This window comes from Lontra canadensis, unplaced genomic scaffold, assembly GCF_010015895.1.
Source record: "Lontra canadensis isolate GAN:19392208 unplaced genomic scaffold, GSC_riverotter_1.0 scaffold41, whole genome shotgun sequence".
Taxonomy (NCBI): Eukaryota; Metazoa; Chordata; class Mammalia; order Carnivora; family Mustelidae; genus Lontra; species Lontra canadensis.
In genome coordinates, this window is record NW_022631035.1 from 11,281,446 (window position 1) to 11,300,677 (window position 19,232).

At 46.3% G+C, this 19,232-nt stretch overlaps 1 protein-coding gene across 1 annotated transcript in view; it reads left to right on the top strand.

Annotated features, from left to right (window-relative positions):
• WIPI1 (WD repeat domain, phosphoinositide interacting 1) overlaps positions 1-19,232 on the top strand; it is a 32,411-nt gene that overhangs the window by 226 nt on the left and 12,953 nt on the right. The window contains 3 exon segments of the mRNA XM_032870779.1: positions 4,730-4,812; positions 6,618-6,787; positions 11,664-11,760. Coding sequence (XP_032726670.1) covers positions 4,730-4,812; positions 6,618-6,787; positions 11,664-11,760 — 350 coding nt within the window.

The following is a 19,232-nucleotide window of genomic DNA, read 5'->3' on the forward strand; positions in this document are numbered from 1 at the left end:
GTCCTGTCGGCAACTTGTAGCGGGAGAGGCGCAGGCCTACGCCCCAGGAGGGCGGCGGCGGCGCGGCCGGGGCGGCCCGGGACAGGCTCGGCCTGGCGGGGGCCCCCCCTCCCGCGGCGGGGGTTCGAGCCCCCCCACCCCCGCCCCTCCACAGCTGCGGGCCGAGGGCCAGCGGCCGGCGGAGCAAGGAGGGAGAGAGTTCCAGGGCGGAGCGGGGCGGGCGAAGGCTTCGGAATCCAGTGGGGGCAGAGGTTAGCGACCGGAGCGGGGGTCTGGGGGAGGGGGAGGAGAAGCCAAAACAAAGGAGGTGGGAGGGGAGGGGGAAGTGGCGAGCTGACCCAGGGCGAGGTTGTTGGGGCCCAGGAAGATGGGAATACAGGAAAAACTTTCCCATTTGTCCTTGAGCATCTCAACGTGGCATCTGGGCAGGGCCTGGGACAAAGAGGCAGCCTATCCCTGTGGCCAGGCCAGCCCCGGTCCCAGCCCCACTCAAGGCATCTCGCCTGCAGTCTCGGGGTGTCAGAAACCTTTCCACCCCTCTCACTGCTTGCACGTAGCCTCCCAACCCCCTCCCTGGGCGAGGCAGCATCTGCTTCTCCGAGTTCAAGAGCCCTTTCCCGGGCCCAGGCTGCCTTCTCTGAGAAGCACGAGCTCCAGTTGCTTTTGGAGTGGATTTTTTAATATTTCACTTCGAGGTGCACATTTGGACTTTGGCCAGAGAGTGAGTTGCTGAACTGTGGTTCGGACATCTCAAGGATTCAGTCCCTTGGAAGCAAACGCCTGTTTCCTTGCCTCTTTTCATGGAATTGTTAGACGCCAGTCCCTAGGACCATATGGAATAATCACTTTGGAATGTGCACCCAGAGCATCAAGCAGGGATGACCGCTTTCCAGTTTCCCACTTCCTGCTGTACCAGTTTCTGTTGTGTTCCTTGTTTGGAGCTGGCTTCACGCTTGTGCTTTGACTGCCTGTGACCGGGCTGTGCTAATATTGAACATTCAGTGGTGTAATTAAGGCCGAGCTGTACCATAAGTAACTCTGGCTTTCATTCCCTTTGTGTTTCTGCTTAAAAACACCCTGTGCCAAACAATATGCCTTTGTTCCAAAAAAACTATGTGTAATCGGGTAATCTGGTAGTTGGTCAGCTTGGTTAGATGAATGACTTTCAAGCTTTTTTTTTTTTTTTAACCACAGTCGACAATAAGAAATACATATTACAACATCTCCTAATACCCACATACATAGAACGTCCCTAAAATGTGATTCATTAAATAGCGTTTACCCCCTACTTGGGGGATCCCTTCTTTGAAAGGTGTTTGTAACTTACTGAACTGTTTTTAAGATCAGCTGATGGGTTGAAACCAGCAGTTTACAGAAATGATGGTGTAGATAAAATTCTGACATTTTGTAAGTAGCATTTTGCAAGAGAGGATGGCTGTTGAAATAAATGCCAGAATGTTTTCCTTCCCAACTGAACACAGGACAAGGAGGGGAGTCAGTTTGCTTACTGGAAGTAAATGTTCTAAATTCTGCTTTGTCGCATTGTTTATTAGATTTTTTTAAGTGATGATGATTTTTATTCTAGCTGAGTCCCAACTTTCTATAGCACTTGGGTAAGAATGTTATTTTCAAAGCTGTTGGGTGCTTGGAAAGTTAATTTCCTTGTCTCTACTGTCTGTTCTGTTTTCTTGGATGAAGGCTCTGCTGGACAGCTCTGTCTTATCTATAAATAAAAGTTTTTGTCACCATCAGTTGCTTTGAGCCACAGAGGGTATGACATTGGATTTTAAAATAAGTCAAGCCCCTTACTAATGCATTTAGGCTTACCAATGTGTCTTTTTCTTTCAGTGAAGGCTGAGTTTTACAGTATTACAACTAAACTTCTTTGATCATCCTTCATGTTTGGCACTGTGCTTTGGGTACATTTTTTCATTTGATTGGCAGTATGTATTTGTCCCAAGCCCTATTCCTATGAGAGATGATGAGAACTTGTTTGCCTGCAGGAAGGCCTTATGAATAAAATAAAGTCGTAGTTTGAATTCCTTGATTCAGCATTTTTTGTGGCCATTGATCCATCATTTTTAAAACTTAATAGTAATAGTATAAAATCCTTCTGTTCTAGGAGCAGGGCCTATGTTTGAAAATTATTTTAAATTGCCAAATTTAAATTGTTGAAAATCTTTTGGTTAATATCACAAGACTCTAGTTACATTTTTTTTTCCTTGCAAGTTTGTTTGTAAAAATCAGTTTGCTACTAAACGCATCTATATTTGTGTGAAGGAAGTTTAAAAATGGTAATGACTACCAAGTGTATTTTAAAACATTTTTTGAATCATAGGAATACAAAGGAGCTTTTTAAAGTTGAGGTATTATTGACATACAGTGTTCTATTAGTTTCAGGTGTATGACCTATTGTGACTCAACATTTGTATACACTGGGAAATGGTTACCACAGTCAGTCTACTAAACACCTGTTAACTTACAAAAGTAATGCAGTATTAGCTACTGTATTTCCCATGCTGTGCATTTCCTACCTTCTGACACTAGCCATTCTGACAGGTGTAAGGCAATATCACATTGTGGTTTTGATTTCCATCTCCCCTGATGATTAGTGACATTGAGCGTCTTTTCATGCACTTGTTGGTTATCCATATGTCTTCTTTGGAAGAATGTCAGTTCAGACCCTCTTCTATTCCTTAATCAGGTTGGGGGTCGTTTTATTGTTAGGTGAATTTATATATTTGGATACTAACCCCTTGTTGCGAATATTTTCTCCCATTCGGTGGGTTGTTTTTTTTGTTGTTGTTGTTGTTGTTGTTGTTTCATTTTATTGGTGGTTTCCTTTGCTGTGCAGAAGCTTTTTAGTTTGATGTAGTCCTATTTGTTTATTTTTGCTTTTGTTTCCGTTGCCTTTGGAGTCAGGTCCAAAAAACATCTCTAAGACCCATGTCAAGGAGCTTACCGCCTATGTTTTCTTCTAGGAGTTTTATGGCTTTGCGTCTTACATTCAAGTCTTTAATCCACTTTGAGTTCACATGTGTATACGAGTATCAGATAGTAATCCAGTTCCACCCTTTTGCCTGTAGCTGTGTTTTTTGTTTGTTTGGTTTTTTTCGTAGCTGTGTTTTGAAGTTTTCAGATGCTGCTGGGTTGCCTCTCGAGTAGCTGCTTGTCACCATTAATGCTGTAGTCCTGGGTGCCAGACCCCGGTCCCGGGCACACTGCTGCTCTCGTGCAAATGGCTAGCACACCACTTCCCCCCCCCCCTGCCCCCGCAAGCAGGTGGGAGGGCTGGGAAACAAGCAACTCCCTCACCAGTTAAAAGTTGACCATAGTCTCCTATCCCTGTGTTCCAGGGAAGAACAGATGTTTGGGTAGGAAAAAACCAAACAAACCAAAAAAATAATTCCATGGAAAATCATGTGATGTCCTCATTTTTTTATTTGAAACGATTTTTTGTATGAAATGAGAGCCTTGCGTCCAGGCTTGCCCCAGTAAACGGCTTATGTTTGTATATGCTTCCCTGTGAAGAGCAAATCTCACCTTTGCAAATACTTATTTTTAAATGAGGAAGCTGGGCTAATTTTTAGGTCCACATAGGACTATTTTAAGGTCCATTTTGGCTCTGACATCCCATTTTCTCAGGATGGAAGTGCTCAAGGTCAGACTGCTTATTCTCAGGGTGCCCTGGGTAAGATTTTCCTCACCACCGAGGCATTGAAGGCAAAGCAGGAGAGAGCTGGATGGGGATCCCAGCTCCTGAACAAAACTGACCCCTTTGCTTTCATCCTAAAGCCAAGGAAACCTGGGTTTACACTCTGTCTTTTTCTATTGGTTGAAAGTGAAAAATTAAGAAAAAAATTTTTTTTGTTTTTTTCGTTCTTTTTTGTTTTTAGCCCATATTGTTCCAGATGAGTATTTAGTTTTTGTTTTGTTGGTTGGTTGTGATACTAGCTTTGTGGAACGTGGTAGAAAGCAGAGTTCTCAACCCTGGCTGCACATGGGAGTACTTGAACTAAAAAAAGAAAAAGAGAGAGGAAGAGAAAGAGAAAGAGAGTGAGATGGGGGGTAGGAAAGAAAGAAAGAGAGAGAGATTAACCTAATTAAAAAGCTCAGGGTTGGAGGAGGAGTAAACATCAATATTTTTTTAAAGCTTCCCACATGAACTTAATGTCCATCTGGGGATGAGAACTACTGGTATGAAGTATCTGGGATGTTTTTATGGAAAACAATGAAAGGATGCATCCATTAAACCGTACTTAACTAATGACTAAACCTACTATGCTGGTGTATTTATTTTTTAAGCAAAAAAAAAAAAAAAAAAAAAATTTACCTTTTGTTAAAGTCCTTCTCAAACAACCAGAAGACCCCTCCTCATGTTAGGAGTAGTGCCAGGATGGATATCCTCCAGCATTCCATTTTTCCTATTTCTGCCTGGTTGGGGAAGCATAGCCACCAGTAGGCTTGATATTTCTTTTGATGAGTTTCAGATCTCTTACCCATTTCGCAACTCTGTGTCTCTCCTTGTCTTTGCCCTTTTCCCTTTTAACATGCCTGCCCCCGTCCCCGCCCCAGACTACTATTCAGATAGTTGTCAAATACCAGAAAACCTGAGGATGGATGTTTGCCCACTGAGAGACTGGGAGGAAAGGGAATGTCTATCTTGGGCAGATCTGTGGTCGGAGTACGGTACCTCTTGTCATTCCCCTGCTGTCACTATCTTCCACAGATCGCTAGCAATCGGAACCAAAGCCGGTTATAAGCTGTTCTCCTTGAGTTCTGTGGAGCAACTGGACCAAGTCCATGGAAGCAGTAAGTGTGTGCGTGAGATCGCAGGGACACCAAATCCTCCCTCTAGACTTTAATCTGTGGTGCTCCTGACCTGTCTGCATTTTTCTCCCTTAACTGTCAAGCTGAAGGAGTCCATATTTTTCAGGTTGGAATATAAATCATTGCCTCCACTTGGTTTAAAAAAAAAAAAAAAAAAAAAAAAAACAGGGGCGCCTGGGTGGCTCAGTGGGTTAAGCCTCTGCCTTCGGCTCAGGTCATGATCTCAGGGTCCTGGGATCGAGCCCCACATCGGGCTCTCTGCTCAGCAGGGAGCCTGCTTCCCCCTCTCTCTGGGCCTGCCTCTCTGCCTACTTGTGATCTGTCTCTCTGTCAAATAAAATAAAATAAATCTTTAAAAAAAAAAAAAAACACCCACAAGTAAGCCCTTAGATTTGGCAATATCTTAGGTAACATTTTCTTTTTCTATTAAGAAATCCTTTGTTTGACGGGACAAAACCAAAGAGAGAGACAGACTGTAAGAGACTCTTAATCTCAGGAAACAAACTGAGGGTTGCTGGTAGGGAGGGGGGTAGGGAGAGGGTGTCTGGGTGATGGACACTGGGGAGGGTATATGCTTTGGTGAGGGCTGTGAATTGTGTAAGACTGATGATTCCCAGACCTGTACCCCTGGGGCAAATAATACATTATATGTTAATAAAATTTAAAAAAAGAAAGAAATCCTTTATTTGAAACCATATTGTTCACACTTCTTCATATACTTTTATGCACAGCCATCAGTTTTTATAATTGTCAAACCAGAAGGTCACTTACAATTTTTTTTTTTTTTTGGCCATTATATTGGCACTGTAGAATATCACTAACAGTCATTCAGTCATGGAAATATTTTCTTCGTTTTAATAAAGTAATATGATCCCATTCATGTAGTTCATATTGAAGGTGTTGAAATACTTCAAATGAATATCACCAAAAAATGCAGCTGAGAAATGTGTCTCTCTTATTTTTTTCAGGGTAGGTAATAGTTCGTTATCACTTACACAATCTTTGGCTTTCCTGGAAAAAAAGTGGTTTGATAAATAAATAGTTTGGGTCCCTAATATATTTGTAAGATACTATTTTTATTACCCCATTTTCGGGAATACTTCGCTCTGTCTCTGTCCTATGTCACTGCCTAGGGGACCTGCCTACACACAACGAAGGCAGGGATGCAGAAAGAATGTTCTCAGAAAAACACGGAGGTGTCCACCTATGGGCTTACTTATTTACCTTCTTCCTGAGTGTGGAAGTACTTCCCTGGTCATGACACAGATGTCCAGATTGTCTTCAACAAGAAAGAGATTGCGGAGAGGCCCAGGGAGCACAAGATGGGGAGGGGTTACGGCTTTAACTAGGTTACTGCCCCCCAAGCCATGGCCATATCCATAGTAACTCTCAGCGACAGGGACCAGAATTCTGAAATCAGACGTTCCCCCGAGCAGACACTCCTTGGAAACCCGTCACGGAGGAAGGGTGGGTTGAGATTGTCCAAACCTCCCAAATGTGTTTCACAGCAAACAGCGGTGCCTGAGGGCTGACTCTAGCTCCCAGAGGGCATCCGGGGAGGCTTGGAAGACCTGACTCGGGGTTCTAGTCACTCACGTTTTCTTTGGGTGTTGGACTGGGCTTTGGAACTGCTACCTTGGGAAGCAGACAGAGCGTCAGGGAGGAGGGAAGAAAATCGTTGTAAATGCAGGCTCAGGGAGGGCGCCCCATCAGCAAGACCTGGAGGCCACAGGCTGATGGCAGGGGAGGCAGGAGTCTGTGTCACCTTGGGCCACTTTCCTTCCCAGACGAGATCCCGGATGTCTACATCGTGGAGCGCCTTTTCTCCAGCAGCCTGGTTGTGGTGGTCAGCCACACGAAGCCGCGGCAGATGAACGTCTATCACTTCAAGAAAGGCACGGAGATCTGTAACTACAGCTACTCCAGCAACATCTTGTCCATACGGCTGAACCGGCAGGTACGTGGGCGAGATCTCTCGGGTTGCAAGGCTTCTGCTCATGGGCACCCAAGAAGGAGATGACTGTTCGTAGAGACGAGTGTTGCTAAACCACGCAGCCAATTCTAAAAGGGATTTTAAGACTCGGGCCTCGTATCACCGGGACCTGGCGAGCCTCCTCCAGGCCCTAGTTTCAGGGATGTGTCCTCCCTGGTCATTCTGCTTCGCGTCCCTTCTCGAACACTGGCCCCTGGTGGAGTGAACCCTTTTCTGCTGGACACAGGCTGGGTGGAAATCTGGCTCTGATACTGTCCCGTGAGCTACTTCGTGGGCACTGAACGCAGAAGGACACCTCTCCCTGGTTTGGACCCTGGATGGTGGCATCCACTGCCAACGAACGGGCAGCAATGCTTCTCAGAATGAAGCCCCTGAGGATGAGTGTGCCCTGCACCCCCTCCCCCCCGGCTAGCTCTGAAGGCAGTTCTAGAACTAACCTTCTCTTGCTCTCTCCTTGGGCTTTCCCTGCAATCCAGGTGCCCAGGCTCTTGCGCCCCGCTTTCCTTCCACCAGCTCATCCTTACAGACCTTACTTGTAGTGGTTTGCTTGTTTAAGATTTATGTGTATATTTATTTATTAGACAGAGAGAGAGCACAAGCAGGGGAAGCAGCAGGCAGCGGGGAGAGGGACCCCAATGCGGGGCTCGTCCCAGGGTCCTAGAATCATGACCTGAGCCGATGGCAGACACTTAACCAACTGAGCCACCCAGGTGACCCAGGAAGGATTATTCTTATCTCAAATATAGAAAACATTCTCTTTAAAAATAGAAATTCTCCTTAAATAAATATTTGGGGGTATTAGTAGAGTCTCCCTTAAATCATTAGGTTCTAAATCCTATAAGGGCAGGCACTGTATCTGCTATGTCCACTGCTACAGGCCTGGTAAGAAAAGACAGTGCCTGGGGGAAAAGTGCTCCATGAACATGTTTGCCAACTGCCTGTTAAATAAATAAACAAACGGATATATTCTTTATATGACCATGCAGATCTGTCTGTCCAATTAAATATTCCCAAGATGGTAGAGGTCATGCAATGCCTTCATCCAGGATAATGTTTTCTTCTGTCTTCTTACCCAACTATTGAAAGCTAATAATTTTTTTAACAAATGAGACAAAGTGCTCCTTCGGCTTATGAGAAGGAAGAGATTGTTTCTTGAGTTGGTCGACTACTTTGGATACTCTTTTACGTCTGTATAGAACAGTGTGGTAGGTAAGAGCCCGAGAAGCAGGATGTAGGGATATTTAAGTAAGGAGCAGGAGTAAAGAAGGAAATAAGCCCAGGCTCTTGGCCAGGGAGGGAGAGGCTTTGAGAGTTTTCGGCTTGAAGGTTTTTAAGCCCAGTTCTTGGCTCAAGGGCTCTTATCGAAATCTGTTGGGAGCACATTAAATTTCATTGCAAAACTTTTGTCTTTGCATACAGTGATAGCCAGTATATAAAAATTAAATCTCTGTTTTTGGCACCTGATTGTCTTTTTAAGATTGTTTCAGCCAGGGGCGCCTGGGTGGCGCAGTCGGTTAAGTGTCTGACTTCGCTCAGGTCATGATCCCAGGGTCCTGAGATCGAGCCCTGCATCGTGCTCCCTGCTCAGTAGGAAGTCTGCTCGTCCCTCCTCCTCGTCCTCTGCCCCTCCCCCTGCTCATGCACGCTCTCTCTCTCTCTCAAATAAATTTTTTTTAATCTGTTTAAAAAAAGATTGTTTAGGTCAAAGTCCTGTAAAGATCGGAACTCTCAAATATTATCTATAGAATTTATTTCTCTCATTTCTTTCTTAATTGCTCTCTGACATTTTCATTACCACATGGGACAAAGGATCACTCACGGGTCTGAGTCTGCTAGCCCTTCCATGCCACCATGTCCTCAGTATAACATCCATGACTGTTGTGGTTCTCCTCCCCAGCTCCTTTAGAACCGAGGTGCTCCTAGCGCTACCCCGCTGTCAACGGCCAGCTCTTTGGAACCCGCTCAGACATCTCTCTCCTCCTTAGCATTTCTTCTCCGAAGAAGATGATTTGAAACAGTCTGGAACGTGCTTGGGGTTTGCTTTTCTTCGAACGTGCAGGCTCTGGTCTTGGCGGCTTTGGGGCTGGGCACTTGCCTCAGCCCCCATTGCCCGGCCACAGTCCCTTGATGCCCAGGCTCTGCCGCCCCCTGCAGGAAACGAATGGGAGTGAGAGCCGTGCGCCCTACCCGCTGTGGGGTTCAGCGGGTCTTCCGGCAGTGAGGTTCCTTTTTTAAAAACAACAGGAAACTATCAAAGATTTGTGTAGGGAGTTATGAGGAGAGAACATCCCTATTTTCTTCTAAATATGTAGAAAGGAAGCACATTTAGTAATTATGTTATTTTTCACTATCGGTTAATATTATGCCCCTCATCCTCAATGGAGGAAACGTATCTTGCAGAATAAAGATGGCACACCCAATGTATTTCCATAGGTAAACTCCGACAGTGCTCCTGCCATCTGTTCTGAGGGCCCTGGTTATCCAGATGAGTGTTGAAGCCTCTGGATCTATACCTAAGTCTGGTGCTCAGGAGAGACGATATCAGTATTTTTATAATCGGGCAAAGGAGTTATTGCTTCTAAATCCTAGCAGAGTTGATGAGAACCAAAGGTGACCCGGCGGACTTGAAGGCGTACCCAGGGTTCGGCTAGGATTGAAAACTGGTCATTAGCGAGCAGTTTGCGGGGTCAGGCTGGCCCTGGAAGTCTGTGTGCACGTGAACTCGGGACACGGTGTCTCCTCTCTCCCCCTTGTTATCTCTCCTTTTCCCTCTGTCCCATTTAATTCTTGTCCACGGCCAGCAGGAGTGACCTGAAATTCACTGACTGGGCCACACGACAAACGGTGGCTGACAGCTGGTGGCACAGAGGCAGACAGGTGGGATGAGCCCGGTGTAGAGGCTGGTACCACAAGAGGCATGCGTTGAGGACCCACTGTCCTGGGGACTGGGTGTGGGGACACAGGAGCCCATCAGAAACCTAAGAACGTAAGCACAGAAAGTGTGGGTAAAAGGCAAAGTTTTCAGACAAATCAGGGAATGTGTTTCACGGAGAAATGCTAATGTTTGCCATCAATTTTGAGACCCTATTAGAATTTTTTTTTTTAACCCCTCAGCACCCAGGCCTGTGACCACAGAGCCTTAATTAAAATTGAGGAATGTGTTTACATTTTCTTTTTCTGCTGGATATAAGGGATGGTCTCCATTTTCTGAGCTGTGAGAAGTCATACTGGGAAGCCAGCAGGGCAGGCTTTCCCTTGGAGGAGAACCAACCAGGGTTTTTTGTAGTATTTTTAGGTGCCTTCCTTTCTAAGTGTTGTCTTTTGGGATAAGAGGATCTGGCCTGAGAACAGAGGCTCTCAAACTCAGGTGTGCATTAGAATGACCTGGGTACTTGTTTCAAACCTCCCAAACCAGAATTTCCAGGAAGAGGCCGGGCCTTGCCCCTTAAGTGCTCGGCAGGCTCATCAAAGCCTGAGAACCACTAGCTTAGAGGAAGCCAAGTCAGCTCATGCAGGGGGTGCGGGCAGCTGCTCCGAGTGAGGAAAGAGCCACCGAACCAAAAAGTCCCTCCCGAGAGCCCCTCACCCACACCCAGCATCCACACGTACACTGAGCTATGCATTCCCTTCCTTGACACACCCAACGGCAACCCCGTGGCCTGTTCCCACTTGGTAGAGAACATGACCATTGGGAAGAATCTCTGCACCTCACCAGCCTCGTTTGAAAAGGAAGTGAAGAGCCTTGTGCTGGAGAGAGAAAGGAGCTGAGCCTGGGGCAGGGCAGAGGGTGGGGGTCACTGGGATGGTCTTGCGGGGGCACCCTGGGACCAGGGGTACACATGAGAGCAGAAGGGCTTTCCAGTTCCCTTTATCAGAGCCGGAGAGAGCATGCAGAAGTGGGCTGGAGAATTGAGTGGAACGAAGGTAAATCTGGCAGTTCTTCCAAGGGAGTAAAACCTAAGATTGGTGATGTGGAGGGAGTAAAGAATCCCACGCCGTGGGGCACCCGGGTGGCTCCGTTGGTTGGGTGACTGCCTTTGACTCGGGTCATGATCCCCGGGGTCCTGGGATCGAGCCCATGTCCGGCTCCTTGCTTGGCAGGGAGCCTGCTTCTCCCTGTCCCTCTGCCTGCTACTCTGTCAGCTTGTGCTCGCTCGCTCTCTCTGTCAAGTAACTAAATGAAGTTTAAAAAAAAGAATCCCACGCTGTGCAAGAGGGAGACTTTGTTATGAACATTGAAAGGGAGCCTGTCTGATAGGAATAGGAACCAAACATTTACCCAAAATTGCTCCACATGGCAAAGGGAGTCTGATCAGGAAGTGTTCAGGAGTCCCTGTTCTAAAGAGAAGAAAGTAACACACACACACACACAAAATCTCAATTCCTTTTTTGTTTTTTAAGGTTTTATTTATCGATTTGAGAGAGAGAGAGAGCACAGGGTCGGGGCAGAGGAAGAGGAAGAAGCAGACTCCCCACTGAGCAGGGAGCCCAACACAGGGCTCGATCCCAGGACCCCAGGATCATGACCTGAGCTGAAGGCAGACACTCAACCAACTGAGCCACCCAGGCGCACCCCACCCCCGCCCCACAAAAAAAATTCTCAATTTCTAAAGGAAAATTTTTAAGATCTTGTATTGTGTGCTTCTGTTCAGGTGGATAATGTGTGTGTGTGTGCATACATGGGCATCCCTCCACGTAATCTTCCACTTGATCATCAAAATTCATCCTCCTTTAGGCTTAGAAGCAAGTTAGGGCTCACAGGAAGGATGAGCAATGTCTGTCCGGTCGGGTCCTTTCGGAGGAACCAGCCCAGTGGACTGATGCGTATGTGTGATTGCAGAGGCTGCTGGTGTGCCTGGAGGAGGCCATTTACATTCACAACATCAAGGACATGAAGCTGTTGAAGACCATCCTGGATATTCCTGCAAACCCAACAGGTGAGCTCCGAAATCAGAGGAGATGCCCTCCCCCACCCCCAGATGTCACACCCAGCCGCTCCTCTCACAGACTGGACTCCCCGCCTCCATCGAAAACCTGAAGCAGTGTTTGGATGGGTTTTGAGTCTCAGTGGTGTTTACGTTGGAGGTTTTCTTCACGGCGGCGGATCCCAGTTATGTTAGGCTGTACACCCTTCAGGACCGCGGCCTCTGAGAAACCCCTTTCTTCTGGAACCCCTTCTCTGCAAGGGTGTCAAGGCACTTAAGGTAGACATGTAGGAGATTTCGTGCATCTGATATTAAAAAGTGTTTGCCCCTAATTATTGTCTGTGGTTGTTCAGTCCAGAGGAGGTGTAGTTATTAGGAGCAGGTTTTGACTTGGTGTGCCTGCACGAGCAGGAGAAAGGCTCCAAAGAATGTGTTTTATGAAGCTACAATGAAATCTCTAGACTTGGGTGATGCGCTGGGAGACTGGTCTTCACTAAACCCCTTGGAGACACCACTATTGAACCAGTCCCCCATGTAAGAATGGGAACAGATTGGATTCGGTGGATTGAAAAAGCAGAGGACTCCTGTGAGCTCACGAAGCGGGAAGTAAACGAGAAAGCGGCCGTTGGTTGGCTGGGAGGGTGGGGAGTCATCGCGCTGGGACAGCTGGTGTGTACAGATTCAGGTTAACGTCTGTGAGCCGAATTCATTTACGGCAGTTTCCTAATTCTTCGACTTTTGCTGAATTTCAAGGTCTGTATCGCCTACCCCAAGTCACCGAGGCTCTTTGGGCCTCAGATTTTTTTCTGTAAAATGGGATGGGAATACCCATCTGGCAACATCATCTTAGAATTACAGGAGCTCGTGTTTGTGAAACTGACCAGCTCACAGACCACCATGCGGTAAAATCTCCTATTCCTGCTTTCCTCCCCTCTTCTCTATTCTACCTATAAAATAAACCTAGGTTATATGCATCCCCTCTCTCCTGTCGACCTCAGAGCTTTAAAATTTCTGCCATGGGGGCACCTGGGTGGCTCAGTGGGTTAAGCCTCTGCTTTTGGCTCAGGTCGTGATCCCAGGGTCCTGGGATCGAGCCCAGCATCGGGTTCTCTGCTCAACAGGGAGCCTGCTTCCCCCCACCTCTGCCCGCCTCTCTGCCTACCTGTGATCTCTGTCTGTCAAATGAATAAATAAAATCTTTAAAAAATCAGTAAATAAAAATAAAAAATAAAATTTCTGCCATGAAAAATATATTTTCAAAGGTCAAAGCCATTGAGACCTTTAGAAAATTCTGAGAGACGACGACTTTAAAGCATATTTCATAAAATGCAAGATGATAAGTGAAGGAGCTGCGGATGGTTAGGTTTTTGTTCTAGGAACGGGAGGTTGAAATGGTCTGGAAAGTTACGGACTGAAGATGCACTACGTGCCCTGGCCGACAGAGGGCGCTGACGGGTAGCGATACGAGGTGCTGCCCACCAGGGGCCTAGAATGTAGCCACACCAGTCCCCAGAGACGCGCACTTTGCAGGGCCAGGACCCAGGGTGGGACTGTGGGTGCAGACAGCTGGAAGGAAGATGTGCTTTTCTGCGAGGGCTGGTAAGAGAGGTGCTGCCAAATCGAAGCAGAGCTCAGGGCAGGAGTGGACCTGATCTGGACCTTGATGGATTTGGGCAAGGGGCCAACCAGGTGGCTAGGAAGCTGGAAGCTCCCTCGGTTCTCCATTTCTCTGGGAAGATAGGAGGTGGCGCAGTCAGGACCCTCTCCAGCCGCGGGGCCCGTGTGTTAGCGCTGCAGTCGCCTTCCCTTGCTTCTGCCCGCACACGCTCAGCCAGCAAGACAGCTCTGCCTGCCTGCACGACTGGGCCCTTTCCTCCCATGAAAAGCAGTTTCTCCCCACCCACTCTTAATTTCTAGCAAATGGAGCTGTCTTCCTCAGCTCAGAAAAGTCACTGGTTGCCTTTCTTTCTGCACTTTAAACAGGGAGAAAAGGAGGTTTGAAAGGGTGGGCCTTTTGTATTTTATGTTAGAGAGAATGGGTGCTATTTGTAAAGGAATAATTTTATCTCGAGAAAAATTAGAAACAGTGGGAGGTGTTTTCTCTGTCTCAGATAAACGTTATGAATGGATTTTAGGACAGAGTTAGCATTTCCTTCTGAAAGACCACGGGCGGGTTGAAAGACCAAAATATGTCTTCTGACACCTTTGATGCCTTTGGGAGAGATAGCCCAAGACTTTTTCAAATCCTGAAATTTATAATTATCATCTCAGCTTCCCCTGAGCTCCCTTTGTTCTCCAGGAAGAGAGAGATGATAATGGTTATCCCACAAAGTTATTTTGGGGTGGATTAACTGAGGGCAGGCAGTGAGCAGTGCAGGGAGAGCAAAGGCTCGGCTCTTTCCCTAGCCCGGCCATGGTCAAAGTCACACCCACCCAGACATGACCAGTTCCTCACTGAGCAGACTGAGATCCGTCAAACCCAGAAATGTAAAATTTTCAGAGGCCAGGCGCCTCCTTTATTTGTTCTCATTCTCTCATTTATTTTATTTTTTTTAAAGATTTTATTTATTTATTTGACAGAGATCACAAGTAGGCAGAGAGGCAGGCAGAGAGAGAGCTTCCTGCTGAGCAGAGAGCCCGATGTAAGGCTCCATCCCAGGACCCTGGGACCATGACCTCCGCCGAAGGCAGAGGCTTTAACCCACTGAGCCACCCAGGAGCCCCATCTCATTTATTTTCTTAACAAAACTGTAAAATGGAAACTCGGGCTCTTGATTTGATCGGTGCTTCATGAGTACACAGGGAAACAGAGTCCCTTGTCCAACGGGCAGGAGCACATGGATGCTGAGTGGATTGTAACCTAGTGAATTATAAATAAATGACACACACAGAGCTCTACCACGGCTTCGCACCCTGTCTCTAATGCAGCTGTAAATTTCCTTCCTTGTGTCCGTCTGTGTCACGGCCATTCCCGTTGTGTCAAAGACTGCAGGCTGTTTCCTTCAAAGGGTTTGGCCAGACGGGGCTCGAAGTTAATTTCCTGCCAGCGCCGCGGTCTGTGTGCTGAGCAGTGAGGGGGGAGAACTCCGCATAAGTTCTGCCAGCTGCAGATCTCGGCTGTGCCATGCTCTTACGACCTTCTCCAGAATACCGAGGGAGCTGTCTATACCACATGGCAGTGCATGTAATCGAACAGAGTAGTGGCTCATTCCCCAGCCAGGGCTCTTTCTGGAAAGGGTAATACAGCTGGGGTAAACGGCTCTGATTTGCAGTCACCTAGAACACTCGCAAATACAGAGATTTTCTGTTTTTGAAACTTGGAAAGCATCCTCTGAGACATTACTCAACCCAGGGAGAACTGCAGGGTATAAATCACTGTTAACTTGCTTTAAGTTTGTCAAGTCGTACTATAAATACCAAGGTGGGGATGATTTAGAATCATAGGACTTCCTCCTGATTCCAGCTGATGCTCCCATTGGCTCTTGCACTGATAACAGGCACTTCTGTTCCAACTGCAGAAGAATTACAGCCCAACAATTTCAGGGAAGTTGCAGCTGACATTGATTTATGAGACTGTGTGTCGATTCTAAAACAAATCTAGAAGCCACATCAAAACCTGAGTCCTATATAGAAAAAAGACTGGGGGCACCTGGGGGACTCAGTGGGTTAAGCCTCTGCCTTTGGCTCAGGTCATGATCTCAGGGTCCTGGGATCGAGCCCTGGCATCCAGCTCTCTGCTCAGCAGGAAGCCTGCTTCCCCCCTCTCTCTGCCTGCCTCTCTGCCTACTTGTGATCTCTGTCATGCAAATAAATAAAATCTTTAAAAAAAATAAAAAAGACTGGAAGAAAATATGTGCAAATATTGAGAACAGTGAAGAGCCTCTAGGTTTTAGGATAACGAGTGCTTTTTTCTCTCTCTCTCTTTCTTTATATTTTCTGGACTGTGCAAATCTTTTACACTATGACTTTTCTATTATAAAACGTTATCAGAGACAAGGCTTATTTCCTTCCCGAAGAAGGCTTTGTGTGACGCCTGTCAGGGGAACAGAAGACGGGTAGGATGGTAATATCCAAGCCTGAAAGCAAGCTCTTGATGCTTTCCTTGGGGGCTTCCAGAAGGAAAGAAATGCATTCTTATAACTGGTTGGATTCGTCTGAGAACTGGACCACAGGAAACCGAAGGAACTCGTGTTGAGCATTTCTGGGGACCTTCATTAAGTCCAAGCAGGCCGGCGTGCGGGATCCCTTGGCTACATTCAGTGGATTGGCCCACATCTGAGACAAAGCTCTCAGACAAGCAGTTACGTGTCAGAGTCATCCTTTCCCTATTAGAACCTAGCGCCATCCCACTCTCTGTTAGATATTACAGAAGGTTTGATGTTAGGTTTAAACTTTTCTTCCTTTCTGAGATATTTACACTCTAACAAAAAAAGAATGTCAGAATGGCTATTATCAAAAAGAAAGAGATCCAAAGTGCTGGCAAGAATGTGGAGGAAAGAGAACCCCCGTGCACCGTGGGCGGGACTGCCAGCTCGTGCAGCCACTGCGGAAAACGGGATGGAGGTTCCTCAAAAAATTAAAAATAGAACTACCCCATGATGCAGCAATTCCACTTCTGGGTGTCTATCTGAAGAAAATGAAAACAGTAACCCGGAAAGATAATCTGACCCCATGTTCGTGGCAGCATTGTTTAGAACCGCCAAGACGTGGAAGGACCCAGGTCTGCTGGATGGGTGGATAAAGAAAATGTGGTATATACGTAGGTACAGTGGAGTGTTATTCGGGCATTAAAAAAAAAAAAAAGGAAATCTTACCATTTGGGACCTTGAGGGTATTATGCTAAGTGGGTTAAGTCAGACAAAGAAAGACCAATACCGCAAATACTGTGCAATCTCACTTAGATGTGGAATCTTTAAAAAAAAAAAAAGATACAAAGAATAGGCTGGTGGCTGCGAGGCAGGGGTCTTGGGGGGTCGTGTGAAATGGATGAAGAGGGTCAAAAGTCACAAACTTCCGGTTATAAAATAAATAAGCCACGTGGATGTAATGTAAAGCATGGTGGCTGTAGTTAACAATACCATATTGCATATTTGAAAGTTGATACAACAATAAGTCCTTAAGAGCTCTCGTCCCGAGAAAAAATAAATTATAACTCTCTATAGTGACGAAAGTTATTAGACCATCACTCCCTCGAGATGACAAATATTGATCATTATGTTGTGGATCAGAAAACTAATATCGTGTACGTCCATGACACTGCATGTTACTTTAAATTTAAATATGTCCATTATTCTGCATATACATTTAAATATTAATTTTTTAAAAAAACAAAACTCTACAGGGCCACTAGAAGTTACCTGTCCAAGCTTTCTGCTCAAAGACCTCCTAGTTCTCCCTGCCGCAAAGAGGGTCCTTGATATTTTCAGATGGAAGATATAAGTAAATGAAGATTTGGCATCTTAGAATGTGAAAGCTGGAAGGATCACCATAGGTGGCCCCGTCCTGTCATGGATAATAAACAGGTGGGCCTCAAAAGGCCACAGATAAGCCAGCCAGAGTCACACAGTGGATGGCAGACCTGGATCTTGACTCCGTGTCCTCAGCCCATCTCTGCCAAGGAGATATTCTTAAAACCCTGCGCTTTTTTTTTTTTTTCCTAACAGCTTTGTTGAGCTATAATTCTCGTGCCATATGATCTGCCCATTTAAAGTGCACTATTCAGGGATGGCTGGGTGGCTCAGTTGGTTAAGCGGCTGCCTTCGGCTCAGGTCATGATCCCAGAGTCCTGGGATCGAGTCCCACATCGGGCTCCTTGCTCAGCAGGGAGCCTGCTTCTCGCTCTGCCTCTGCCTGCCACTCTATCTGCCTGTGCTCACTCTCACGCGCTCTCTCTCTCTCTCTCACACACACAAAAAAATAAAATCTTAAAAAAAAATAATAAAGTGCACTATTCAGTAGTGTTTTGTATATTCAGAGAGTTGTGTAACCCTTACCACAATCAATTTTAGAACCTTCTCATCACCCCAAAAATAAACCCCATAGCTCTTAGCCACCAGCCCCCACACCCCCAGCTGCAGGTGACCCTAATCTACTTGGTCTGTCTAGATGGACCTATTCCAGATATGACATGTAAGGGAATCATGCAATATGTGGTCTTCTGTGTCACTTCCGTGTTAGAGCATGTATATTCCATCGTAAGGATATTGTTTACCCAAATTCATTAGCTGATAGACATTTACGTTGTCTCTCCTTTTTGAATCTTATGAACAATATTGCTTTTCATGTGGCTGGTGTTTTCATTCCTCCTGGGTATATACCTAGGAGTAGAACTGGGGGCGTATACGACAAGTCTGTGTTTAACCTTTTCAGGAACCGCCAGACTGTTTCCCAAAGCACTGCCCCGTGTTAGCCTCCCAGCAGCAGCGGAGGAGGCTTCCAATTATTTGTCTCTTTGATTATCGCCATCCTAGTGGGTGTGAAGTGGTACCTCATTGTGGTTTTGATTAACACTGCTTTTTTTAAACCTACGTGCTCAGAAACCTCCGGCACATACCCACTGCATTTGTAAGGTCTTAACTCTTTGGTGTGGTCCTCAAGTCCTCCCCCCGTTGCCATGTCCAGTCTGACCGCCTATTCTGCTACGCAGCCCTCTGGGAACCCACCAGGCAAGCCAGCCCGACCTCCCCTGCACTTGCCTTCTGTTTCACAAGACCAGAATGCCTTCCACCTGCTAGCTGCTCTTGAAATTGCACTTGAATTGCAAGAAGCCCAGATGAGATGGGGGAATTCAGGTTCCCAGAACAAAACTGGGAAGATACGAGAGTCTAGACTCTCTCCCTAAGGCTGGGGCTGAGCGGGATCCTGTGCAGGTGGGAGTTACAGGATGCCAGAGCATGCAGGTAAGGGTTCTATGCTTAGTCACTTTCCTCTCATGGTTCAAGTGATAAGAGCACAGCCCTAGCTTTGTCCTCATCAAAGCCAGGGAGCAGGAAGGAGGACCTTGGTTTCCATTCTCAATGTTGGATTTTTTCCTCTGCTCCTCCCCCAACAGATTAGGTTGGGTACATTTTAGCCTGATGTCAGGTTTTTCTTACACAAGTATAAGAAACCCGTTTAATAGACTAACTTGTGGGGCGCCTGAGTGGCTGTCAGTTAAGTATCTGACTCTTGGTTTCAGTTCAGATCTTGATTTCAGGGTTGTGAGTTCAAGCCCTGAATTGGGCTCTACACTGGGCATGGAGCCCACTTTAAAAATGTGTGTGTGTGTGTGTACACACATATACACTAACTTGTAACAAAGATGTCAGTTGCTTTTTTTCATTTAAAAAGATCTCTCTCTGGCCTAATCTCAGAGTTCTTATTCTGATGATGCTTTCAGTTCTGATAACTCCTTGAATTCACTTCTGTCACACGCACACCTCTACTATTAACCCAGCTATTGCTGTGAAAATCCTTTACCTAAATACTTTTAGAACTCCCCCCAA